The sequence below is a fragment of the Syngnathus scovelli genome, chromosome 13 (genome assembly GCF_024217435.2).
Source record: "Syngnathus scovelli strain Florida chromosome 13, RoL_Ssco_1.2, whole genome shotgun sequence".
NCBI classification, from domain to species: domain Eukaryota; kingdom Metazoa; phylum Chordata; class Actinopteri; order Syngnathiformes; family Syngnathidae; genus Syngnathus; species Syngnathus scovelli.
This window is the reverse complement of record NC_090859.1, coordinates 9151372-9177759: the sequence shown is the minus strand read 5'-3', so window position 1 is coordinate 9177759 and position 26388 is coordinate 9151372. Positions and strand designations below refer to the sequence as shown.

Sequence of the window (26388 nt, the reverse complement as noted above, 5' to 3'; positions counted from 1 at the left end):
TCCCTGGCGTTTCGTGCTGTTTTGTCAATTCCCAATCTCACCGCTAGATGTCAATATATCACCACGATGTTAATATAGATCGTGGTTCGTCGCAAAAATGGCACTTTAATGATTTAAAAAAATATCACCAAGGATATAAGAAAATTATTATCATCGCAGCCCACTATTTTCCTCAAAGAAAATTTAAAAATCAGCAAGCATGGTAATATCTATTCACATTGTAGCACTGTGATACTATTAACACCCACTAACACGAGGGACAAGTGAGGAAATGGAACGGAAACTATTGACATCCATGCACCCAGGGCACCAATGGGCATTTGCAGCGGCATTCATCCCGCTCTTTACTTTTGCTTGAACTGGAGAGCAGATGGCATCATTATATAATACCGTTGCTTCTAAGCACAGCTGAAGCGGAGATTGTCACAAAGCCATTGGTGGTTGCAAAGCTCAATCACAGTAGTTATTTTTTTCCAAATGGTTTTGAAAAAACACAAATAATGCACATAAACATTGGACGTGCTGACAACATGTTGCAAAGGCCTATAAAGTATATCTACTAGGTGTAAGGCATTTTTTAGAGGGGCTCACTCTATTTGTACCAATTTATGAGTTGAAATAATATACATACCATCTTATGTACGTATGTATTATGATTTATCATTTTTTATTTTTCATTTAATTGACATTTATTTGTCATGACCTTATATTATTGTTGTTAATTGTTGCTGTTGTATTTCAACTGTTGGACGTAACAGCCCCCCCCCCCCCCCCCGACCCCCTCCCATTCCTCCCCTAATGGGAGGTGGAGGGATGTTGCGATGTTTCCTCCCACATCAAGGCTGAACCAACCGTACGGCTCTGCCACTAATGTCTGCCTCGCCTCCGTGGAGAATTACTTGGACCACTCCGCGCTTGTGTGGAGTGCCACCGCCGGTTTACGCGGACATATGCTGAAACACTGATTATCTGGTAAGTTTTCATTTTGATTTAAATTTTTAAAATTTATCCTACAGGGCAGATGTTCCATGAGTGGACTCATACCTGGATGTTGAAGGTACATGCATTATGCATATACAGTGAAATTCAATATTTTTAAGTGATTGTAGAGTTTTTTTAAGAGTAGTATGTATATATGTTTGATATTTGATGTTTGAAATTGTATATTATTTATTATCAATTATAAGTAAAGCAGTACACTAATATTTACAAAAATATTTAAAACATAAATATATTTCTAATCAACTATAAATTGCCAAAATATAGTAGACAAATAAAATATTTTACGAATATTATTACTTCAATAAAAATACCAATAAAATAATATAACATTTACATTTAACTGATACAATTCTGGCAACCTTGTTGCAAGTTGACAATATTTGCAAAGGAACTAATACATAGTGTTGTTTTTTTCCCCCTTCATTTTGTGCTTGCATGTGAGTGAAAATTACACACACACATTTTAATTAGTAGATATCTGTTTCCATGTGTTTGTAGTCATTTGTAACATGTTAACTCCTAGGACCTAACCAAAATATTAGGACAGCTCTCAATAGGACAACAACTATAACAACATTTTAAACAAACAAATAGCTCTCTGCCAGTGTCATTTAAAAGTAAACAATTTTAGCTTTAGTAAAAGCTGAATTGTCATTGCATATGCTTAAAAGTCTTATGATAGATCTCGTAATGGGATTTCCGTGGGCATGATCTGCTTGTCCTCTGGTGTTTACTTGAGTCTGGTTCAAGCAGGTTGAGGGTTAGAGAGATGTTGGCTATTACAATAAATCTTTTCCGCTGTTACCATACCCGTGTTTCTATATACGTATACTCTTCAGTTTATGGCTTGCATTCAAGCTCGGATTGTCATTTTTCTTGTCAATCAAAACTAGCATGGGCAACAGAATAGCATGGAACATTTAATTAGTGCGAATGCTATTTGAACACAAGTGGTGCAGCAACAAATGTAGACAGAGAATATAATAATATTCACAGATGTCTTTATCCTCTGGGAAAAAAATAATTACTGCAGCTTACATTGCTGTTATTGCTGGCCCATAACACAACCAGAATAATAATGTCTAATATCAAGTTGTGGTTGTTGTCTCTTAACCAATCAGATTTAACATTCACCAAATGATGCTTATTAGTGTGACTGCGGAATTTTTTGTTCTTTTGACCGGTTGCACTAAATATTCTTAGATGTGTATTCCACTGGTCGGTTTTGAGCTGAATAGTCTCATCAGTCCGTATTGCATTTACACAAAATATCAACGCGGTCGTCGGTTTTTAGTTGATGACACTGATGTGGCCTTTGTTAAAATGTAATTGATTAAAAGGTTGTTTTTAATGGAGCTTTCAATAAAAACTCTTCTTTTTTAATTGAATTTCCATGGAATGTTCATGGCCAAATGTAATATAGAGTAGTACATGGACACAATTTAGGCTGTCTTTATTTGAGATTGAAACATAATTGTGCTTTTATGGCTTAGAGGCTACCAATGACTGTTTGCACGACATTGTACCTCTCTCTGTGAAGGCTTTTACTGCTGCTGCTCTTACATCAGCTGCCTTGTCTGTTCACATAGACCTGTCTCAAAGCGAGATTCTAAAAGAAAAGGGGGGGGGGGGAATCAAAGGAAATAATTAAATACCCTAAATGACTGCTTTTTAACTGTGTACTTGAGTCATATTCATGGCTACATCAGTCCTTCATTGCACAGGCTAAAGGAAGGAAGTCCATTGCAGCACATTTACGGGCATCAATGTTACGGAAAGGATTTCTCTCAATCAATTACATCAACATGTAGGTTGGCCTATAACGGCAAATTGTGTGTGTGTCCGTCAAATGAGGAAGGTGGATTTTTTTTCTATTTCAGCATCCTCCTGTGTATCAAAAAAAACATGAACGTTAGGGTGATTGAGGAGTCTAAATTGTCCGGAGATTTGAAATTTTGCCTCTCGCCCAAAGTCTTCTGAGGAAGGGTCCAGTTCAACAGTGACCCCCAACTCAAAAGCTCTATAGATATCCATCTTTGCAAAGAGATGTATTTTGTATAATCCACGTGAGCACGTTTGAATGTGACTAACCTTGTGCTGTTATATTCAATGTGACAACAGTAGAGAAGTGAATGCTGCAGTATGTTCAGCAACCTTGACCATAATCACTCTCTTTAAAACTCAATGGGAGTGAGAAGGCGCAATTTTTAACTACACTGCGATTGTCTCGATTTAAAATGGAGAAGTTGAACCGATGGTCCGCCACATTTATGTTATGGGGATTCAGTTGGCCAATTTTCATTCTGTATTCTGATTGGTTCAGATTACACCGGGGTGTCACCATGTGATAATTTGAAATTTATATTTAACAATTCGGGATGAGGTCAATCATACCTCAGAGTAAAAATTAGGCCACTTAGCGGTTTAACACGTCGCAACATATCCCTGCATAGCACTGAAAGACTTTATATTTGACACTGTTTTGTGGCTCTCTCCTGTCTTCTTAGCAGCTTATTGGGTGTGGGCCCTCCAAGTTACGCAAGCGCCGCTATATACAGCGGGAGGCTAATCCAGTGGTGTGACCTTAATGCCAATTACCAGATCATGGGCGACGTTAATGAGGCATCGCCAAAAGAGTGCATTTAAATGGCGCTTCAGGTGAAGCACGCGTCAGCCATCTTAGGCAGGTTCAGAGATGAAAAGGGGTCACGCTGCGAACTAGCAATGCTAAAAGCTAGCTTCTGCCCAGTTATGCAATTGTTTACACTGCATGTGCCAGCTGGTAGAGGTTGACACTAGACGTAAATGGAGAGGATTGTTCATTTTTAATCCTTCATGTAACCTTCCACAAAGAGCAAAATACCGTATCTATAATGAAAACGTTTTGGGGTTTTTTAGTGTGCCATATTCTTGAAGAAGGATGTTTGCTCAGGTTTATAATTTCCAGTTCATGCCACAAGAGAGCATTAAAGCACAACTTTTGTCTAAGTGAAGCTTCTCATCTCACTTAAACATAGCTCCCTAGCAACCAAAATTCCACAATATGGCAGAAAAACAATATTTTTATTGCTTTGGTCTGAGTCTTAATTTTGAGAACTTTTACCATTGTAAATTTTTTTCATAATATTGAGCCATTTTTCAAAAACAAAATGGAATTTGTTCATGTGACATGATGATTTAACATAAATATTTTATTGTGATATTATACTTTCCAATCCCGTAAGTCTTTTTGTCATAAAATCTTTTAAGCAGGAATGACTTTCAAAAACACCACAATTCCTCACTTATCATTGTTGGTAATTTCTATCCATCTTGCAGCCGTCAATTGTGTGGTGCCCCGAGCCACAATGAGAACCATTCTGGAATTGACCTACCTGCTGTTGCTGTTCATCACACCACACGCTAAAGGTACATTCTCTAAACTGGATACCTTCACAATTTCCTGATTGTCAAATCTGGTTCTCCCTGTTGTTTTAAAGTTCAGAATTTTGTCATTGTGACGTGTGACCCAATCTGGATCTTGGACCATGAGAAAAATAAGGGTCGCGGCTCTCGCTGATCTAAAGCTTCCGCCCTACCTGCCTCTCAGGTCTCAGTCCGCCGGGGAAGCCCACATTGACCAGCTGTCGCTCTCCTGAAAAAGAGACCTTCACTTGCTGGTGGCAGCCTGGTTCAGACGGAGGACTGCCTACCACGTACGCTCTGTACTACCGCAAGGAAAGGTCAGCATACTTCCCTTGTAGTAACTTTGATCAACTACTTTTTCTCTAATTTGTTTTAAATGTCTTATTCTATGTCTTACATCATTTTGCTTTAAAATGTTAGCGGTTCAGGTGCCTGCAGCTCTCATGAGGATAAGCGGTTCAGAAAATGGACTGATGGATGTTTTAAAATATTTTGCTTTTAAATGTTGCTTTGTAATTACGCGAAGCGCTATATGGAAGAAACTAGAATTTGCAATTTCTGGAGAAATTGCGTGTGAAGGCGAAGAAGCTGAATAAATACTTGGGGTATGCTACAGAATGATGTGTAAATTTGGAACAGGTTGAATCGGTTGAATAATGTTGGAATTAGAAGCGAAAAGCAAAATTTTGTAAAATTTGGCGTGAATTTTAAAGTTGAACATTTTTAATTTTTGGTAAGGGGGATGTTTTGGAATAGGTAGGCAAAAGATGAACAGTTGAAAGTTGGAACTGGTTGAATCGGTTGAAAAATGTAGAAATTAGAATTAAGAATAAATGGGGAAACATTTGCTGTGAATTTGCGAATTTTATGAAAACGGAAATTTTTTGGAATGAGAAAAATGCAAGCGAATAAAATAGAAGAAGAAGAAGCGTAATAATAATAATAATAATAGTGAATGATGAAGAATAACACTAATAAAGCTGTCTTGCCTGCCTTGCCTAGTGCTTTATAATGCATTTGGCAATTTTCACATATGCAATCTTTCAGCCACTCAGTGCTGAGAACAATTTATCCACGCTGCACTTCTGCGTTCATTTCATGTCCGGCAGCATTTATAGAAACAAGCCCCTATAATCATCATACACTTCCTCAACCCATTAATGGTCCTCCCGCTCCCCATCTCCTGCCTCCAGCTCTGACGTTGTGCACGAGTGCGCCGACTACTCCACTGGCGGCGAGAACTCGTGCTTCTTCAACAAGAACGACACATCCATCTGGGTCAACTACATCATCAGCGTGGTGGCTACCAACCAACTGGGCAGCGCCTTTTCCGACCCGGTGGACATCGACGTGGTCTACATCGGTGAGGACCCAACTGGTTCTTGAGTCACAATCTGATTATTCACTGAGAACCTCCAAATGGATGGATGGATGTTTTTTTTTCTCTGCAGTCCAGCCCAACCCTCCTGAGAACGTGTCACTGAACATCATGGAGGACAAAGGCTGGCCCTTCCTGCGAGTGGTGTGGGAGCCGCCCCGTCAGGCCGACACTCGCTCTGGCTGGATCACACTCATCTATGAGCTTCGTATCCGGTCCGAGGGGGAAAACGAGTGGGAGGTAGGTACAGGTAACCTATTATCCACGTTATTGCCACCATCATCGACTTGGAGTATCGTATTCTGAAAGGGAGTCTCCAAGGCAGCAGCCGACGGTTGAAACCTGATCTGAAACGCCTCGGTCCGAATGCCAGCTGTTCCTTTGGATTAGGACACTGTATAAAATCCCCGCTTTGTGTTGAATGCGCTTTTATCTCCGATCTTTAGCACAAAAGCACAAATGTCGGAAGTGTTGTTTTGATTTTGCCCTTAGCAGGTTTATGCAAAAATTACAAAACTAATTCCTGATAAACTTAGGGTTTGACACGTGTTGAGAGAAAAAAAATAAAACTCTTGATACAAACATGCATCAAAATGTCTTTTTGATGTTTAGTAGGAGCTAAAAACCAACCTCACTATTAGTTTTGAGGACTTAAATGTAATACGCAGCATTTTTTAAATATTGTTTGATGCCATTTCTTCAAATTATTTTAGTTGTAAATAAGAGATTTTCTGATCGGGTCGCTGTTACAATACAGTCCGATCCGACAACAATGTGTGAAAACATTTTTTTTTTTTTTGTCATCCATTGTGAACTGGAAAGTGACTTCCAACCATCATACATTAGAAAATAGATTTTTTCAATAGTTCTTTTTCCAATCTTGGCAGCGCTCTGTGCTCCATTGTATTCAGTTTGAGTATTATCAGACCCTTTGTAAAAGCTGCCTTGTGTGTGTTCAGACTCACGTGGCTGGCCAGCAGAAGCTGTTCAACATTTTTAGCCTTCGCTCCGGCACCTTGTACCTCGTTCAGGTGCGCTGCAAACCCGACCACGGCTTTTGGAGTGAATGGAGCTCTGAGTCCCAAATCTTTTTTCCTGACTGTAAGAAATCACACGTAATGATTTTGTTTTGTAACCTTGTACATTATAGTCCAAACAGATGATTTGGTTGTGATGTTTTTCCCTGAATTGCACATCTTAGATTTGCCTCGAGAAAAATCAGCATGGATCATCATCACAGCTTTTTGCACTTCCATCTTCCTCATCACCTGTTTGCTGCACATGAATAGTCGCAGGTAAAAAGAAAAATAAATAAAGAAAATTGTTGACAGCAGAACAATTCATGTCACCACACATTTACATATTGATCATTTCAGCCTTGGTTGAGATCTTTTGTCTTGTTTCTGATGTTTTTCTTTCTTTTTATCTGAGAAGCTTGAAACACTGCCTTCTGCCGCCAGTCCCTGGTCCTAAAATAAAAGGATTTGATCAACAGCTTCTGAAGGTACTAACCTTTTTTTTTTTTCCCAACACTGAGATCCACAAAATTGCTTCTTCTCATGCAGAAAGGCACCTCCAAAGACATTTTCAACGCGCTAGTGCTGTCCAACTTTCCCCTGATGTCATCGTCTAATAACGAGGACCTGTTGGTGGAGTATCTGGAAGTGTACATCTCAGAAGAGCGGGAGGCCATGTTGGAAGGGAGCAAGGACCTCGACGGGCGCGGCTTCAAGTCGGAAAGCTCTACGTCGGAGAGCTCCACGTCCGACAGCGACTCGGGCCGGGGTAGCTGTGATAGTCACACCTTGCTGATGGAGAAGTGCGGCCGGCCCAAAGAACACGAAGACGGCGCGCGGGCCGAACGGGAAGACTGGGGGGATGCGAGGGTAGACACGGGAGATAGGACATGGACTTCTGTGTTTACCAGCCCCCCAAAGCGGTCTTCTCACAGCCTCTCCGACAGCCTCCCTCAGCATCTGGGGCCCTCGCAGGTGTGCAAGCAAATCAAAGCCCGTAGCGACGGCAACATCGCTGCGTCCGATCACAAACTTTCGCCCGATCGTTGGTCCGTGGAGTACGTGGGCGTGCAGACGGTCGTGGAGGATGACGTGGTCATCCTCCAGCCGAGGGAGAACTGCTCCCCGCCGCCCTCTTTTCAGAAGCGAGACTACAGCCGGGTGAAGCAGGTGGGCAGCGACAACATGTTGCTGCTGCTCCAGAAAGTGTCGGAAGGAACGGCGGACGGGCACGAGGGTGGGATGAGCTTTGGCGCCACGAGCCAGAAGAGCGCCACCATGGCAGCAAGCGATTATGTCGACACGTCCGCTGGATTTCCAGTGACAACGTCCTGAGTGTCCTTTTGTTTAGGGGCGGGCATTTAAGTTATTCTCGTAATTTGGGACCGAAAGTTGTGAACTTCATTTTCATGCACTTGAGGCCCAGAATTTTTCATACACAAAAAAAATTAGTAAGCTAACTCTTTCAAAAAACTTGAAAAACGCAATGTGAATATTTTACTAAAAACAAGCCTTTACGCCTGCAAAATTTGGATTTGTCTTTTAACAAACGTGACTTTTCATGTAGGATTTTGACTTCCACTAACAATTTTGACCTCATGTAAAATAACAAAGCAGAACATTTTGTTGTAGGTATTTATATTTGTAAGCTTGAGTATTTCGTGTTATTTGGGCTGGTGTGATATATATCAAATGCAAAGCATTGTACAAAAAACAACTTGGTTTTTTTTGCGGGTGTGCTGTAAAAGTGATTTAAGTTTGAACTTTAAACTATGTCAAAGAATTTTCGTTAGCACGTCAAAGCAAGCAAGTTCTTTGCTTCAAAACAATTTGCTGAGTTGTTTTACTTATATATTTAAGAAAAAAACTAAATGTATTTTTTGAATCCCCCAACTGAACATTTTATTGGTTGGTCGCCTTAGAAATTTAAGTTAACTCAACAATTTTATTTTATTTTTTTCCAATTTACCACAAAATATGTGCTGTATGTATGTATGTAGTATGGGCAGCCAACTACAGTCAAATTTGTTATAATTGTTCTAAAATACGATTAATCAACTCCACACATATGACAGAATAATACACAATCAATTAATCAATTACAATGCCTATTTTTTTAATCTACAGTAGGAGATTTTCCCGTTATAGTAAATCTATTTTTCAGACTGAATTATTTTCAAGGTTGTGTCTTATAGCTTATTTTTGAGTGACTGTACAATCGAACCGCCAAAATATTCTCTTGGCTTTTTTTGTTTTGTGATGCGGAGAGAAAAACATGATAATAACCACAGAACAAATATTTATAAGTCAATGCACAAATATGGTTTATATTGCCACAGTAGCAATGCAACACCTGACCCTCTATAAGTGAAATGATGTGTCCAAAGAAGTATACAATTTACCTGCTACGTCATTTCCATAATGATATTTTTGGCTGGGAACAAAGTGGTACTATTGTTTTGTCTGACTATTGTTGTTGCAGTTCGGATGAATGCATGAATGAAAAACAGTAAGAATGAATGAATGAGTTGACTGTGTGAATTTGAAAACGAACAGACTATTTTTGCTGGTGTCACTGTAATAATAAATGTACCCGATTTGGTTCTCATCTTTATTGTGATGAATACGATAAGCAAGTTTACACAGTCAATAAAACTGTGGGAAAAGAGAGAGAGAGAGAGAGAGAGAGAGAGAGAGAGAGAGAGAGAGAGGGGGGAATCTGGTCGATCAAGCTGTCAGCCTGCCATCTTCACTGGCGTAGCAATGGCCCCAGGCGATTCAGTGTCCGCCTACCATCCCCACACCCTCCGTTCTGAAAAACTTTGTACTCTAGAAGGGTTCGGGTAGAACTTCTAGCCTTCGTCCCGCGACGATTGAGTAAAAAAAAACCGTGTTGAGTTTAAAGAAGACGTAAAAAAATGCACAAGGTAACTTGGAGTCGCTCCGCGCCATTGAGAGGCCTGATTAAGTACCACACAGCGGGAGGTGAGTTTAACATCGCAACCGCGTATTTTTGGACACAAGTAGCAAAAGAGAGGAGGTGAAGTAGTTCACGAAAGAGACATTTTAATATAAGGACCAACTGGCACCATTTTGTAAGAAATGTTTTTGTTAAATTTGGCGGTGGATAGAATCCTGAATCATGAGGAAGGTTTGCACACCTGTCTTTTTTTTTCTTCTTCTTCTTCTCCTGAAGGTTCCCTAAAATCGGTAATCTTTGCAATACTTTCTCAAGTACTTGGTAACTCCTCAAAAACACTCCGACGGTACCAGAACAACAAAAATGTCCTTCAACGTGGCAGCTGCAGATGTGTCCACAGATGCATTTCATAATATATCCATTGTGCTCAATTGTGAAAACAGTAATTTATTGAATACCAGAGATATATGCACAATTTCCTTCATGTGGCAAATAATAGGCAACAAACAAAGAAACCTTGGGTCGATGCAGCAATGAAAGATAAGAATCACCCTATTTTTCACAACCTAAGTATGGCATACAAAGATGACAAAAGTTGTCACATTTTGTATTTGTGTCAGTCCTATACAGTTTCTATTGTGGCACTGAGAAGAAAAAAGTAATAAAACCATTCATATATAGAAATCATTAAAACCACCAAGTTAGGAAACTAACTCTAGTTACTGTGTAACTAGTCAGGTTAACCATTACATACTGCTGGTCATATTGATGGAAAATCCTAAAAACTAAATTGTATGTATTTTCTCTTGTCTTACATATCTGAAATATATATATATATATATATATATATATATATATATATATATATATATATATATATATATATATATATATATGAACAAACAGATGTGAAGTGTTCTAATTAATTTACATTAATATCATATTTTATTTATTATATATCATATGAATTTATATTAATACAATATGTTATAATTTTTCATTTTGGTATTTTGAAAGCACGTCACATGTTTTAAGACACATACAAACTGTTTAAAGTTGTGAAAGGAAATGCTCGCAATGTTGCCTGTTTCAAAAGTTCTTCAATTTGAGGTCAAGACCTTTAAAATGCATTAAAATTGTATAATTCTCATCACAACAACTTTTGACTGTATATACCAATTGAGTTTCCTGAAACAGCATGATGTTGAATACAACTTAATTTTTTTTCCTGGTTCTATGACTATCATTATACTTTTTTCGAATGACCACTTTTTTGTGGGTCATTGACCTCCGTTCTTCCACAGGGCCGTTGCGTCAGAAATCAGCCTTGAAAAGCACTTCTGCAGACCTGTTGGAGATGCCTCCATGCAACTTCACACCACAAGAATACAAGGTGACAACAAGCATGTTGCAGTCCGCCTCCCGGTAAATTAGAAAGTTGCAGAAAATATTGTCCCCAAAGATGATATGCGATGGTCAAATCACTCTGGGTCTTCAGGGGATGTCCAAAGAGCGTATGATGGAGATCCGTCGGACCATCTGCCATCCTATGACCATGAAGGTGACCTACTATAAGAAGCCAGTGTGCATCCATCAGGGTCACATGCAGTGGCTGTGGGATGTGGATGGAAGACGCTATCTGGATCTCTTTGCTGGCGTGGCCACAGTCAGCGTGGGCCACTGCCACCCGTAAGATGACATATTTTTTTTCTCTTCACACTTTTGTTGTGGTTTTGACGGTTAAACTGACATACTTGTGTCGGGCGCAGAAAAGTGACGGCGGCGGCGGAGCAGCAGCTGAGGAAGCTTGTACACACCACCAACATCTACGTTTATCCTACTATCCACGAGTACTGTGAAAAACTAGCGTCCAACTTGCCTGATCCTCTCAAGGTACTGCCAAGACTTTTTTTCATAGAGGATTGTAGAACCAGAATAACTAGTATGACTTTCAATTAAGTATCGCCCAATGTAAACAAACCGAAACATGTCCGTGGTATCTATATCGATTTAAGTTGTAAGGTTGCAAGAATGTAGTTTAAATCTTTTAAAATGTAACTCATCTTGTAATGACAAAAAACCTTCCTAATATTAGAAGAATAAAGTTGTAGGGTTATGAGAAAAAGGCCTTGGGCTCATTTCTTTTGATCAGCATAAGTTTAGTGCAAATTAGAAACGGGCGTTTGCGCCGTTATGGGTGTGAGCACAATGTTATGTGAAAAAGTCCAGATCTACGTTTTTTCATCCAGGTAATCTACCTGACCAATAGCGGCTCAGAGGCTAACGACCTTGCCATGTGTATGGCCCGACTGTACACTGGCAATTTTGACATCATCACTTTCAGGTATCTGGTTTTTAACATTTCTCATTTTCCTAGGGTTGCTAATGTATATTTTCCTGGCTAGAAAAAAAACTCCTTTTAGAGACATTGATTGAACGCACACAGAGTTTTGAATTGCAATTTTGCTTTCAGAGGATCGTATCACGGAGGTAGCCCGCAGAGCATGGGTCTGACTGCACAACAAGCTTACAAGTACCCCGTCGCAATCGGCTTAGGCTGCACAAATGTACGTATGACTAACTTCCTTTCAGCACCATCATGTGAAAGATCATTATCATGTTTCTTTTATCCCCAAATTTTACTGACACTTAAGAAGCCCCATTAAGGGACACACAAAGAAGAGAGCAAAAAAAAAACAACGTAATGCTACTAAAAAACTGTGATAATGTTTTTACAATAAAGTGGCAAGGATTTCATAGAATTATGAGAATACATTTACATGAAATATTAATATTAAATGTGTTACTTATGAAGTCTCACTGTTAAAAACCAAAGCTGGAATATCACAAGAATAAAGTGTTAGTGTTACGTGGAAAAAAGGAATAAAGGAATAAAGTCAAATTTATGAGAATGCATTACAGGATAAATTTAACAGGTTAAATAAAGTCCAATAATCCAACATATTTTTCCAATTCTATAATTTGTACTCACATAGTCTTAGCATTTGTCTTTCCTGCGCTAATACTTCAATTATGTGTCCATGAAGGCAAATTTTCCCCTCTGTGGGATTTTACTCACATGTGCACAATACACGTTGTGGAGCCTGCTGATTTGCTTTTTGCCCTAAAAACCAAACAGACCATGTGTCCTGATGTGTTCAGAGGTCCCTGGGGGGGAAGCCACTGCAGGGACTCTCCTGTGCAGACCACCAGAGAATGTAACTGTGCTCAAGGTAAACATCACGCTCACACCAGTGTCAATTCAAGCGTTGATGAGCAATATATTCCTTTCAATCAATATAGCTTGAGTAATGTACTTTAAAAAAAAAAAAAAAACTATTATTATTTTAAGGTAACAATCTGCGTAAAGGTCATTTTTGGTCACACAAAAGAAGCTCAAGGTCTCCTAGCGTTAATCATTTACTTCATTCTCAGGAAGGGAGTAGAATACAAGTGATAACTTAAAGTCTTGTTTGTATTCCACAGGCCAGTGTGTAGCAAACGAGCACTACATCGAACAACTCAAAGAGACGTTTGTTACCAGCGTCTCTAGTCGAATTGCTGCTTTCTTTGCTGAGCCTATTCAGGTGCACACACAATCCTCCTTTTTAAGTCAATTCAAGTTGTACAACTCTTTGTTGCTAGGCATAATTTATTTAGTTCATATTTAAAGCACTGACTGTTGTTTTTTTTCCGCAGGGAGTTGGTGGTGCTGTGCAGTACCCGAAAAACTTTCTGAAGGAGGCGTACAAACTCGTGAGAGAGAGAGGCGGCGTCTGCATTGCTGATGAGGTTTGAAGATACGTTATTACTTCAACTGCATCCACTTACAAATTGTTCATGTTTAACAAAAAAAATGCTATAAATGCAGACAAACTATTTGCAGGTTTTTTTTTTCCAAATCCTGTATCGTTGCTAGCCCATTGCAGTGAAAACCTAACCCCTGTAAACATTTGAGTTGGTTGATCAGTTCTTGATTCCTTATCTGAGAAGATGATTCCACTAAATCGTGCCAGATGAACAAGTCTCACCCTAATGGGTGTCAGGAATGAGTTGAGCCAGGGCGACCAAATGCAGCTTGAACCAGGATTTATTGCAGGGAAAAGGAGTTGGAAGGGAGGCAGGTGGGGAACGAACGACACAGACGGGAGGAAGACTCACGGCCAGCAAAACAGACAGACTGACCGACATGAAGTCCCCTTGGACAAGATTAAAATTCTGACCGTGAGCCTTCAGACAGACCGAGGGAAAACCAGATGACACGAACAGGAACACTGGGCACGAACAGGAATGGACACAACAGTAGACACCGACAGGGAGAAACACACGGGCAGGGCTTAAATACACAGGGTAACAAGAGGAAGCAGGTGACAGACATTACGGTAACGAAAGGGGTGTGGCTGAGCGAAGTGGCACGGGCGTGACAATGGGCTCACTTTGGGGTGATTTTTTTTCCAGCACATTGTGGCATCTCTTGAATTAAAGGATAGCGATCATGTTTATAGGTGCAAACAGGATTTGGTCGAACAGGGAGCCATTTTTGGGGATTCCAAGGTCACGACATCCTTCCTGATATCGTGACCATGGCCAAGGGCATCGGGAACGGCTTCCCGATGGGAGCAGTGGTTACGACACGGGGTGAGATGCGGACTTTTGGTTAAATCGGTGTGCGTGGTAAAGGGACCTTTTCATGGTGCATTTTTTACTAATGGCTTCACAAAAACAGCTCTTGAGCATTTACGCATTTTTTTTTTCATAAATTATGTTCTCTGGTTAATATTTGTTTTCTTGTTTGTGACAGTTGTCATTTGGACTTTCTTGCAGAGATTGCAGATAAGTTCGCACAGGGCGTTCACTTCAACACCTTTGGAGGAAACCCACTGGCTTGTGCCATCGCGTCATCTGTCATTGATGTGAGAACTCCATTTTCTATTTCCGAGATGAATGGTTTGTACACATGTAATGTGTTTGTGACCTCGCTTGGCAGACTATTCAAGAAGAAGGAATGCAGCAGAACAGTCTAAAGGTCGGGACCTACTTGATGTTGGAACTCGCCAAGCTCAGAGACAAGTATGACATCATCGGGGACGTCCGTGGCAAAGGCTTGCAGATTGGTGTGGAAATGGTTCGAGACAAGGTAACGGCATTGTTTTTTTCCATTTGCACCTTTTCTGCCTTTTGGTGTTGGAGCTGTAAAGCCGCGGTGTTACAGTATCCTTTTTATGCCGCATTTAAATCAGTAATTTTACTTTGCGACACAGAAGCAAAAATTGTTGTGAATGTAATTTGTAATTGCTGTGTTTTTCCAGTTTAAGGTAGATGAAATTATTTCGTTAATAGTCTTCTGAGCAAAAACACAATGCTGAAGTGCTTTTTTTTTTTCTGGTTGTTTTTCTGGTGATTTTTCCCCACTTAAGACCAATTCATGGTTCGACAATCACTTTAGAAGGCAGCCGCAAAGTGCCTTTAAAGAGTACAGTGTAGCTACGTCATGTGTTGCCATGGTTATCACCATGCGCATTCAGTAACCACCTTGTCGAAGCTTTCCTTTCATGTTCAACCACTTATGTTCTCAGGCTAGCAGAGAACCGCTGCCGGCCCAGGAAATGGCCGCCATCTTTGAGGACATCAAAGACATGGGCGTTCTCATCGGGAAAGGAGGACTTTACGGACAGGTAGATATCATCCCCCCCTCCTTTTTTTAATTTTTTTTTTTATTATTTTTACAAGTCAATAAACATTTAATTGCCCACCTCAGATTTTCCGCATCAAACCGCCCATGTGCATCACGATGGCGGACGCAGATTTTTTCCTGTCTGTTTTCAACAAGTCCATCCAGAATTTTGTGGCGAGAAGATGAGCCCGGCCCAAAAAAAAAAACCGCGCCATCGACAGTGTACATCACTTTTAAACCTGTTCCGTTGCATAATGATTACTTTACAAAAACTTTACACATTGCGATGAAGGCATAAACACATTAGTGATTATAAAAGATGGTGTCTACCTCACGTGATTTAATACTAATTTGTTACTGCTTTGTTGCCAAGTGTAAATGCAATAAAAAGAAGACATTACATAATTGTTACACTATCCATCCATTCATTTTCCAAACCACTTTACCTCCGTTACTCAGACTACGCAAGACAATCTTTTTTTTTCCTTCCTGGAAATTCGCTGACTTCAATGGCTGACCAACTCAGAAACATCTTTTCAAGGGCTGATGTGGCTGTGAAATAGGACAAAAAAAAATGTCTCAATGGAAAAGTGGTCTTACATGTGTAGATACTTTTCCTCAGTCTAGAGGTTCTGGGTTTTGTCTGGGTTTAACAGCAAGGCACTTTTCAGAAGCTTTCATCGTTTAACTTCTATCATTTTTAGTGAGGGGTGGATTTATGGACAGTCTTAGTCACCCTGAACAATTTCTACTGTGGGGTTATTAAAACTCCTGCCCCGTAGTTAGAAAACATGAAGGAAGCAACATTTTTCTTTTTTTAATAATGACTTTTGTGTTTTTTTTTAAATTGTACTGTATTCATTTAGTAAGTGAAATGCACGACAGCATGCTGTGATGGCCAGCAGTCCATTTCTATTTGAGTCCACCAAAATTGTTGTCATCTGTTCTTTCGCTTGTCTTTCTTGCTCCGACTGGCGGAGGCCGTCGAATTGGAGGAGAGAGCGGTGGCGTGGCCACTGGACTTGAGGTGGTCGAAAAGTTTGTTCCTGGTGGAGAACTCGCTGTTACAGGTCACGCAGCTCAGCTTTACTGCCTTCTAAGATGGGGGAGAAAAAAAAAAAAAAAAACACTGTCAGGTGTGACTTCTAAATTGACATTATTATTACCTACTGGGATGGCGTGAAATTATTTCTGTACTAACCTCAGGAAACTGTTCTCCTCCCGAATGTGCCTTGACATTTTTTGGTTTGTCTTGACTCTCTGCCTTTTTGGTTTTGGATGTGACGGAACTGGCCAACATGGAGAAATGGTTAAAATTGTATCTAGCTATCTAACAGTAGAAAAGAAGAAAGAAAAACACCTCTTGGGTTCAGCGGGAGGAAGATGGTCGTCCTTCTCGGCTTCCGTAGGGTTCGAGGACTCCTCTGGAATATTTCCTTGGACTTCTTCGGTGAAGGTTTCGGGATACTCTTCTGAAATGGGTTTACCATCTGAGGCGGACTCCGTCTGCTCTTCAGCTGGAGTGCTCTGCATTAAAGGCCAAGAATAGGAAGTAAGAGTTTTTCATTTTTGGATGGAAAAATAAGTGCTACATTTTCTTTGAGTGGATAATTCTGCCTTCTGTCAAATTGGATTTGCAGTACAATCATTCAACAAAGCCTTGGTATTGACAAAATGTCCTTGGTGTGTTTAGGGCTAACTCACTGTGGCGGCCTTCTGTTGCCTCTTTTTCTTCTTCTGCTTCTTGGACAATCTGTGTTGTTTGCAGCAGGACAACAGTATTTAAAAAAAACATCAACAAAAAAAACCCCACACGTGCTGTATTCATGCTTCCAACAAGGACCCACTTCTGTCTTGGGCGATCTTCTTCCTCCTCTTCTCCTCCATCTGCTAAGTGTTTGCTTTCCTGCTCAACATCCTCTGGTTGGTCCAGGTTTGGAGCGAGTGAATCATCATGTTGAAGCTGTTGCCGGAGTAACGCAACCATCTCTTTGTGCTTTTTGGACCTCTCGTGGTTGCTCATGCTTTTAAGGGTAGATATTTCAGTACAAATGAATAGAATGGGGTCTTCATGTTAACAAGGACAATTCTCCTTTTTTATGAGCTGCGCAACCGGATCCTCTGCTGGCACAGGTGAGAACTGCATGCAACAAGTATTGAACAAAATTTACAAAAACGTGCTGCTAACGTAATAACATCGTGGCTAATGTTTGCACTGAATTTTATTCTTGGCGAACCTTTCATGACCATGAACGAACCGTGACAGCAATTTGCTATTTTTGCCAACAGTCGCAAATGTGAGATAAATGCTTAAGAAATTTATTATTTTTACACCTTACCTGTTAATTGCAAAAATTAATTCACAGTGCATCATTTTCTTTGGAGAAAAATGTGCATGTCTTTTTTTTAATTATTACTATTTTAAATTGATTGTGTGCGACTTTGCAGAAAGATGGAGACTCACGCTTTGTCTGATTTGAAGGATTTGTCGCAGGCTGGGCAGTAGAGAGCATCATAATAATCGAGGTTGATGTTGTCTCCATCCAGTTGCTCTCCATCTGGACCTGTTAAATGAGGTGCATGTTCACAAAAGTCATTAATCAATAGTGTTAGGGACTCAGTCCTGATGTGAATAGGATAGCGCAATTGACACCACAAGATGGCGCCAAAGTAATTATTTTATATTAGTACATTTGCTTGAGCACAAAAAGGTGAATTTTTTGTTTGTTTCAATTTTGAATGCACCATGGTCTTTGACTAATCCACACTAAGAAAGTAGTAATGTCAGAAGGATTTGAATATTTCTGTCACCAACCTAACGGTTCCTCATTAGTCTTCTGAATTTCCAGCTCTTCGTCTTCACTTTCCGATGCGTCTCCAAACTCCTCCCCGTACTGAGCCTCCATTTGCTGCAGCTCCTTCTCCAACTCCGACATGGCCGCCCAGCTCTGCTCCTTGTACTCCTCTGCCAGCCTTGTAACACAAATGACATGAAGGGTAATTGTGGAGCCATTCATTTTGTTTTTAACAGCGCTTGTTCTTGTTAACCTCTCGACTGTGACCACGTAACCGCACCGCCATGAGGAACATTTACTTGGCCTGACTGAGCTTCTGCTGACGCCTCAGCTCTTGCGCCTTCTTGGTCTTCTCTGCATTGCGCTCCTCCACCTCCTTGCGGTGCGCCTGCACGCGGCGGTCGCGCTTGCGTATGAAGGCCACCAGTTCGCGAACCAGCTCGTTACGCTCCTTGCGCGCCTTCTCCCGGGTCTTCTTGTTCTCCTTCTCCATGGCGCGCTTCTCCCAACGGTTGGACGCCTGCCGCGTATCATACTCCTCTTTCCAGGCAAAGTTCTTACGTGTACAAAAGCTCTGCCAGTAACCGTAGAAGATGTGGACCACCTGCGCCGCGGGAATACCAGAATTAAATTTATACAAATTATACCAAAAGATATTTACATATATATGTCCAACATAAATTGCAAAAATAAAGACAAGAAAAAAAACAATAATTAGACATTTTTCAATTTCTGTCCATCTGTTATCCAATTCCAAATCTACTCATTTTGGGGAGTTTTTAGTTTTCACCCCCCCCCCCTCAAAAAAACAACAACAACAAAATACAGAACCCAATGAATTTCCCAGAAACAGCCCTCCAAGTGCTAAGTGAAAAGCATGAGCCATATAATTTGACACAAAATGGCGTTATCAAATAATAATGCGCGGTTGCGTCTCACCAGGCCTCAAATTGCATATATACACTAGAGTCGGTACTTACTGTATCGTAGTCGCTCTGAGAATCCCCAAAGGGCGGAAACTCCTCGTCATCATCGTCATCTTCCACATTTCCGTGCTCCATCTCCTCCTTGACGATTGATTCAAATAGATTCCTGTAGACTGCATAGAAGCCCTACGAAAGTGGGGGCACATTTTATCAGCTGCCAGTCTCTCCACGCAATTTAGCAATCACCGACCTTTTCATCATCTCCGTAGCCTGAGTAACAGGTGACAGTAAAGAATTGTAGCAGGTCGGTGCTGTCATCCTCGTAGTCGCCGCTCAGGCCGCCTTTCAGCAGAGCCTCCCTATGATTGTCATACCTGACAAAAAGCAGCAGTTTGAAATTTCTCCTTAAAGAAAAATCACGTGGAGTGCAACAGTGACCAATTGGACAACGATGCCATTTTAATTGTTTTGAACTAGCACTACTAGGTGTCAAATAATTTCAAGTAGCAGGGTGCCCCCTTTCTGCTGTACCATGATTACTATTACTGTATAGTAATAAAATAGTGAACAACTCGGTAATTACCATGCTCTCTCTTGTGGGTCACTCAGGACATCATAGGCTGCCTGAATCAGCTTGAAGTGCTCCGCTGCTTCCTCGGCTTTATCCAAGTTCTTATCTGGAATTGTTTGATGACAACAATTAAAACTATATAAAATAGAGAATGGACGGTTTGTGAGCCACCTGCCACTGACCAGGATGCCATTTCAGGGCTAATTTACGATATGCTTTCTTCAGATCATCGTCGTCCGCGTCCCGTTTGACTCCCAGGACTTCGTAATGGCACTTCATTGTTGTTATATTAAAATACGATATTTATATTCCCGTTCACGTTGTACCTTCGTTAGCATGTAGCTAATAGCAGCACGCTAAGTACCGGTCCGAATATCGGTTAAAGTAAAATAACCTCGACTTGTTGAGGAATCATTGATTTTTTTGCAAGACACAGTCAAAATAGTGGAGATCCTGCAGCTTTTGACAAATGCCCAATCAGATCGCTTAAAAAGCCGGTTTTGACGATAACACGGCAAGTGAGAATCTTCCATTCGTGCCACTATTCACGCGAGAATCTCTTTCTCGACTCGCTTTTGCGCGTGATTAAAATTCGTTGCTGTCCCTTCTGGCGTAATGCTGAATTGTCAAATATCTACTACACTTTACAAGCAGTCATGCCTCAAAGATGGCATCATCTATGTAAATAAAGACATATTCTACATACTATTGATTACGTGGTGATTTTTTTTCCTACGCAAATAAAACAAAAATATCAGTGCAATTTGTAGTCGCTCTCGCCCCCCCCCCCCCCCCTTCTCCACATGGGTCGAATTCTCGTCGCCTCACGCGAGAGTTTCCCTGGAAGAAACATGTCGACTCGCAAGCGAAAACGTGGAGGACGGTTACCCGGTGGAAAAAAGGCAAAGAAAGTAGAAACTATCGCAGATGGAGGCGAATCTGCTGACACCCAACAAGAGAAGAAAGATGAATACATCATTCCGCCGCCAGTTTCTATGGTACGTGGCGAAACTTGTTATAATTTGCGGAGGGTGCTGGCGTGCTAGCAAGAAGCTAACCGGTTTAAAACATTTAGTCCTCTGAATAGTAAGTTATCTCTGGGGAAAGTTGGAATTGCGTTTTAGTGTTTTGATGTCATGGATATTGTTTGTATCAATTGTGTACAGGGAAAATGGACCAACAAAGAAAGGGTTCTCATCTTTTCCTCAAGAGGCGTTAGCTTCAGAACGAGACATTTAATGCAAGACCTGAGGAGCATAATGCCACATTCGAGAGCAGGTCAGTGTTGCGTTCATCTGCGTTTCAACAAAAGTAAAAAAAAAAAGGATTTGAATGTTATTGTTTTAAAAATAATTATATTTTAAAAGATTAGCACCGGAAACGGTATGCTCAGTATGCACGTGTTGGATTAAAATGTGCCATCTGGAAATCCGTATATCTTAATAAACCTTTTTTCATTCCCATCAGATACCAAAATGGACAGAAAGGACAAGCTATTTGTTATTAACGAGGTGAGTGTTTATATACGATTAATAAAATGTTTACCTATGAAGCGCTATAGTAGATAAATAGGAACTTATTGCTTGATTAGTTTGACATTTTTTCTGTTTGTAGGTGTGCGAGATGAAAAACTGCAACAAGTGCCTATTTTTTGAAGCCAAGAAGAAACTGGATCTCTACATGTGGTAAGAGACAAATACCTTAGCGTATAAACCTTACTTAGGTTTAACAATTTTCTTGTCACGCAGGGTGTCAAATAGCCCTCATGGACCCTCTGCAAAATTCCTCGTTCAGAATAGTGAGTGGCTGCCAATCTACTACTTGAGTGTAATTCCTACAATGACACAAAGTGTAATGTAAACAATGTAAACTCCTTATAGTTCATACACTGGCTGAGCTTAAGATGACAGGGAACTGCCTGAAAGGATCCAGACCGCTCTTGTCTTTTGATCCTGTGAGTAAAACCAGAAACAAGATTGTGACCAAGTTAGTCGGGTTTGTTTTCATGTCTTTGTATTCCTCTGCAGACATTTGACAAAGAGCCCCACTATGCTTTACTGAAGGAACTATTCATTCAGGTATGTGCAACCTTTCTTGAGAAACTATTTAACCTGCCTTTCTGGGTCAATACAATTACCTTGAACTTTGTGGGAATGTATTTTAAAATGATCTTTTATTGAGCTGTCGCTAATAAATGGAAGAGCAAGTTGTCATTAAGAAGTCTTTTTGTAGACTTTTTCCACGCCGCGTTATCACCCCAAGAGTCAACCTTTTGTGGACCATGTTATCACCTTCACCGTTGTAGACAACAGAATTTGGTTCAGGAACTACCAGGTAAATTGTTTCCTCTGTCATTCACCCTCACACATGCACACCTCACACATCCCCTGTCAAATGTAACTTTGGATTGTTATTGGTCATTTACAGATCATCGAGGAGGATGCGGCGCTGGTGGAAATCGGACCTCGCTTCGTCCTCAATCTCATAAAGATGTTTCAGGGGAGCTTCGGGGGGCCCACGCTCTATGAAAATTCGTTATTCAAGTCGCCCAATATGGTAATATTCAATTTACAACTGTAAAGGAAAAACAGCAATAGCATGATTGCCACAATTCCTAGTAATGATCTCATTGCTGTATAAGGAATGTACAGTTAACGTGATCCTATGCTGCAGCACCGACGAGAGCTTCATCAGGCGGCGGCGGCCCGCGTGCGCGAGAAGCAGTTGGTGAAGGAGTTGCAGAAGATGAAGAAAGCCGAGATCAAGCCGGAGATCATCAGCGATATGACGGACAGTGTCTTCGATACGCCGGTGCCAGAGAAACCCGTGACCATTGAGACAGAGCCACCAGAGCCCAAAGCGAAGAATAAGACGAAGAAGCGCAAACTGTTTAAAAGGAACAGGATGCAGATGGCGCGCAAGTAACTTAAGGGACTGATCAATGACCTGGAAGATACATTTATTTTCACCACGATTTTTTCATGTGTGAATGCAACTACTACTTGTCATTTTAGAACAGTGTTTGAAATCAACAGAAATGTCCTCTTTCTTCCAATTATAAGCATTTTTTTTATACAAACTGTCAAACGTTTGGGATAATTTCTGCTCTTCGCAGCTGACATTCTACTTCAGTTATGGTTTTCTAAAGCTATATTTTACTGAGGAGCCATGACTTCGGTGTATGTACAACAGCTATGTTGTTGCTAGGCTACTATACCAGAGGTTAAATTATAAATAGCTTCGTCTCCCCATGGTTTACTGTTGTGCTTCTCAATAAGATTTCCATATAAATATGCTCGGATAGAGCTGCAGGCTGTCCATAAAGTACAATACATCTTTATTTATACTGCGCTTTTTCCATAACAAGGCGTTTTATATTACAAATATACAAAACATTAGTAGACAGCACGATGAGTAGATGCAAATAAAAATTTACATTCATATCCAACTGTTAAATTCATGGAAACAGAGTAATATGTGATGTAAAATTATTGTATTGTGTGAAAACCACAATACTGTGCGTATATTCTTGACAATACCAGATAACACGTAGTAGCTTGCGCCCTCTAGTGGCCAACTCGTAACGAAACTGGTCACCCTGCATTTAATGTGATGAGTGAATGTTTTTTTTCGTCACAATCGTATGAAAACGACCATAAAAAAAATTGTTGCCGATAACACACCTAAGTAAACATATCCACAAAGAAAGCAGAAAATATAAAAGTGCTGAAATGAGCAGCAAGTTCAACTATTTTGAACCTTTTTTGAAGCTGCCCTGCCACATTTCTGGGGGAACCATCAATAGTCATCATCCACTTCCTCGTCGGGACAGCAGTAGTAATCCACAAAGCAGATCTGTCCATCGTCGTTGCGGACCAGGTACTGCAGCGACAAGACTCCCCTGCTGTCGGTCCTCACAGACACTTTGCTAGACAACGCCAGCGCCTTGGTGGATGGTTTCAGTAGGGACATTTTGTATCTGTTTGGGTGGAGTGTTAAGCACAAACAGAATTTTCTAGACAAATGTCCGATGTGACACTGGCTAATCTTATAAGACTTTGGCTTTAAGGGTGTTGATCTTTTTTTTTTTGTGACACCACTATAAATTGTACTGTTGAAAACACAGAGGTAATGTACTAATAACTATTATAGAACAAAAATGAAATTTATGGGGACATGCAAGTCTGGCAACTTGTAAAATATTAACTAATTTTCATTCATTTTCCCAAAACTTAAAAAAAAAAAAAAATCACACCTGTTGGTTTGCGTACTGGTGCAATTGAACAGCTCCATCATGTCAGAATCTTTGGGGTAATCGTAATGAGCGCTTCCACTGTTGCCAAATGTTGACAGCCTGGAGTAAGGAGAACACATCAAAAGTTAAATCATAAAAATCTTATTTAAAAACCTTCATTAAGAGTGCTTACCGAAAGTAAGGCTGGCTTGGAGACATGGTAATCTGTAGCACCTCACTGGTCATGTCTAATTCCGAAAAAGCCTCCTTTAAACTCTCCGACAATAGGATCACCTTTGGAAAGAAATATACACAAAAATAATCCATGTTTCGATTTTTCTCACAAGAGTTTTCCATCAGTGCAACCCTTTTGTGGTGACATCGGAAGTTCCTTTACCTTATTTGTGACGTTGCTGCTGCAGAACTCAAAGTCAAGTGGCTCCTCGGGTTCTTGTGTGTTGATCTTGCAAACAGTCACCACTCCTCCCTCCTCCAGGAACAGGGTCAGGGGGTAACCGTAGCCTCTGTAGCACAGTCGCAGGGCGGTTGTCACGCCTGATATGAATACACAAAGGCAGTAAATAAGAAATACGTTTGAAACTATTCATCGAGGGTTGTAATATGACATATTTGCAGCTTCCAACTCACCACCGGGTACTGTGCTGCCTCCAAAAATACTGAGACAATCCAGGAGAACTGTGAGGTTGATCTGCAATCCCACCACATCTTCCTTGATGGTAAATTCCTGGAAGATTTCAGCCTGGAATATAAAACCAACAATGCTGTAACATCTTCACAATCATAGAATTCAACAAGCCTTACAAATAATTAGAAAAAAGCAAATAAACCTGTATGAAGGCATTAGCTTGAAGGCATTTGGAGTCTTCTACGGTGACTTTGAGGCCGTTGCGTGTAGCGGTGAAGAGGGCGTAGTCTTTGAAAGCGATGGCTTTAACGATGTTGGACAGATTGCGAGCGTTGTCCAAACTGGCCACCAGCACGTATTGCTCATCGTAGCCCTGCGGCTGCGTCATTGTAGCACTGGAAAGAAAAACAGAAGAGTAACACAAGTGGAATTGTGACATAACAATGCTATTTGTTATGGGCGGCAATGATTTTTCTGTGTTATGCACGACAAACAGGGATACACAATACAAGTTCAGCAGCTTGTACCCCTTTTGCATGTTAGCTCTTGATAACTTCGTAAACTGGAAAAGTATAAAAGTCACTCACGTAGTTTATAATTCAGACATCCTCTTGGTAAAGTTTTGAAGAAACGCGCCAGCGATCATACCACTACTTCTATCCTCTTTTTGACAACTTCCGCCTGGAGCGGAAGTATATTATGCGCATGCGTGTGGACTTCCGATTCCTGAACATTCTCTTCGCTTGACCAATTGACGACCCTGTGTAAGCCTGTTTGTGCTTTAAATCTACAAAAACTAAACCTCGTTATGAGATTATGTGGTTATTTACACTATCTTGTTGTGTAATTTAATTTTATCACCAAAATGCCTGGCAATATATCAGCGTTAGCCACGTAGCTAGTCATATGACGTAATAGTCGCAAAATAACAAAACGTAAATTGATGGTGGCGTATGTTGGATAATTTGAAGTAAAATCTCTGCATTTGATAAAGGAATCTGTGTATTAAGTATGTCAATACATTTGATTTTTCACAACAACACTCCAAGAATGACGATGTGTGTAGTTGTAGGTTCTTAACTTGGGTCCAGCCATGGTGTGCATTCCCTGCATTGTTATCCCTGTTCTGTTGTGGGTCTACAAGAGGTTCCTTGAGCCCATCCTCTATCCTTTCATCTCGCCCATCATCAATACATTCTGGAATAAAAAAGCAGTGCAAGAGTCTGGCCCAAATGAGAAGTGCAACGGGACATCCAAGGAGGTAAGATGAAGACTAAAGATAAAAAATGTGTTGGGGAAAATAGAACCACTTATAATTTTTTCTTTCTCTAAAGCCCGAACGCAATGGTGAGGTGACTGCCAATGGATCCACTGTGGCGAGCGATAAGAAGACGGATTGATCCTTCTAACTAGTGGTCACCACATAAAACTTTATTGTAAATATTTGTAGATGTTGCATTCATAATTTTCCAGATGACACTTAGTTTATTATTCAGTTTTGTCAACATATTGTTAAATATTTCAGCAATTAACATTTTTTATCCACTTCAAATGAGATGTTAAATTTATGAAGGAAATAAATCATGTATATTAAAAGACGGTTCAGTGTGTTTATTTGAAACTATACATGAAATGACAACAGTGACATGTCTAAAATAGTATTTTGGACTATTTAAAAAAACTGTTTAGATTTAATTGTGGAGGAAATGAAGAAAAGCAAGTAATTTAAATTAAAAAACTGTTTAGATTTAATTGTGGAGGAAATGAAGAAAAGCAAGTAATTTAAATAAGTCAAGACAGAACCCCAACGTAATTTTTTAA

At 40.3% G+C, this 26388-nt stretch overlaps 6 protein-coding genes across 9 annotated transcripts; 4 read left to right on the top strand and 2 right to left on the bottom strand.

Moving 5' to 3' along the window:
- The first annotated feature begins 819 nt into the window (after positions 1–819).
- On the top strand, positions 820–9409 carry prlra (prolactin receptor a). Of its 2 annotated transcripts, none has more exons than XM_049737693.1 (9): positions 820–972; positions 4321–4410; positions 4592–4724; positions 5601–5770; positions 5859–6025; positions 6745–6886; positions 6987–7080; positions 7220–7289; positions 7351–9409. In XM_049737693.1, the coding sequence occupies exons 2-9, from the start codon at positions 4350–4352 to the stop codon at positions 8134–8136; spliced, it is 1623 nt and encodes a 540-aa protein (XP_049593650.1). In that variant the 5' UTR covers positions 820–972; positions 4321–4349; the 3' UTR covers positions 8137–9409. The 2 variants fall into 2 exon arrangements, with proteins under 2 accessions (XP_049593650.1, XP_049593649.1); XM_049737692.1 differs by having other exon boundaries at positions 858–1057.
- Positions 9410–9538: 129 nt separating this feature from the next.
- agxt2 (alanine--glyoxylate aminotransferase 2) lies at positions 9539–15800 on the top strand. 2 transcript variants are annotated; one of them, XM_049737695.2, is made up of 14 exons: positions 9539–9786; positions 11026–11146; positions 11220–11410; positions 11491–11614; positions 11971–12065; positions 12195–12288; positions 12861–12954; positions 13208–13308; positions 13421–13513; positions 14227–14359; positions 14546–14634; positions 14709–14858; positions 15298–15396; positions 15480–15800. In XM_049737695.2, exons 2-14 carry the CDS (start codon positions 11087–11089, stop codon positions 15579–15581), a joined length of 1425 nt encoding a protein of 474 aa, XP_049593652.1. In that variant the 5' UTR covers positions 9539–9786; positions 11026–11086; the 3' UTR covers positions 15582–15800. The 2 variants fall into 2 exon arrangements, with proteins under 2 accessions (XP_049593652.1, XP_049593651.1); XM_049737694.2 differs by having other exon boundaries at positions 9540–9786; positions 11026–11114.
- Positions 15801–16197: 397 nt separating this feature from the next.
- dnajc21 (DnaJ heat shock protein family (Hsp40) member C21) lies at positions 16198–20353 on the bottom strand. Of its 2 annotated transcripts, none has more exons than XM_049737691.2 (12): positions 19870–20353; positions 19700–19793; positions 19367–19490; positions 19171–19302; positions 18490–18794; positions 18211–18368; positions 17860–17959; positions 17243–17419; positions 17100–17148; positions 16756–16922; positions 16597–16684; positions 16198–16488 (listed from the first exon to the last, which is right to left on the bottom strand). In XM_049737691.2, the coding sequence occupies exons 1-12, from the start codon at positions 19964–19966 to the stop codon at positions 16333–16335; spliced, it is 1647 nt and encodes a 548-aa protein (XP_049593648.1). In that variant the 5' UTR covers positions 19967–20353; the 3' UTR covers positions 16198–16332. The 2 variants fall into 2 exon arrangements, with proteins under 2 accessions (XP_049593648.1, XP_049593647.1); XM_049737690.2 differs by having other exon boundaries at positions 16198–16491; positions 19870–20323.
- A 151-nt stretch (positions 20354–20504) lies between these two features.
- On the top strand, positions 20505–22766 carry bxdc2 (brix domain containing 2). Its single transcript, XM_049737686.1, has 10 exons — positions 20505–20685; positions 20854–20965; positions 21155–21198; positions 21302–21372; positions 21436–21485; positions 21568–21641; positions 21715–21765; positions 21920–22021; positions 22115–22243; positions 22361–22766. The coding sequence occupies exons 1-10, from the start codon at positions 20539–20541 to the stop codon at positions 22610–22612; spliced, it is 1032 nt and encodes a 343-aa protein (XP_049593643.1). The 5' UTR covers positions 20505–20538; the 3' UTR covers positions 22613–22766.
- Positions 22767–23007: 241 nt separating this feature from the next.
- On the bottom strand, positions 23008–25288 carry rad1 (RAD1 homolog (S. pombe)). Its single transcript, XM_049737687.1, has 7 exons — positions 25155–25288; positions 24770–24962; positions 24570–24681; positions 24319–24476; positions 24115–24215; positions 23943–24041; positions 23008–23666 (listed from the first exon to the last, which is right to left on the bottom strand). The coding sequence occupies exons 2-7, from the start codon at positions 24953–24955 to the stop codon at positions 23486–23488; spliced, it is 837 nt and encodes a 278-aa protein (XP_049593644.1). The 5' UTR covers positions 24956–24962; positions 25155–25288; the 3' UTR covers positions 23008–23485.
- A 372-nt stretch (positions 25289–25660) lies between these two features.
- LOC125979455 (UPF0729 protein C18orf32 homolog) lies at positions 25661–26166 on the top strand. Its single transcript, XM_049737688.2, has 2 exons — positions 25661–25828; positions 25902–26166. The coding sequence occupies exons 1-2, from the start codon at positions 25661–25663 to the stop codon at positions 25965–25967; spliced, it is 234 nt and encodes a 77-aa protein (XP_049593645.1). The 3' UTR covers positions 25968–26166.
- Positions 26167–26388: the final 222 nt, after the last annotated feature.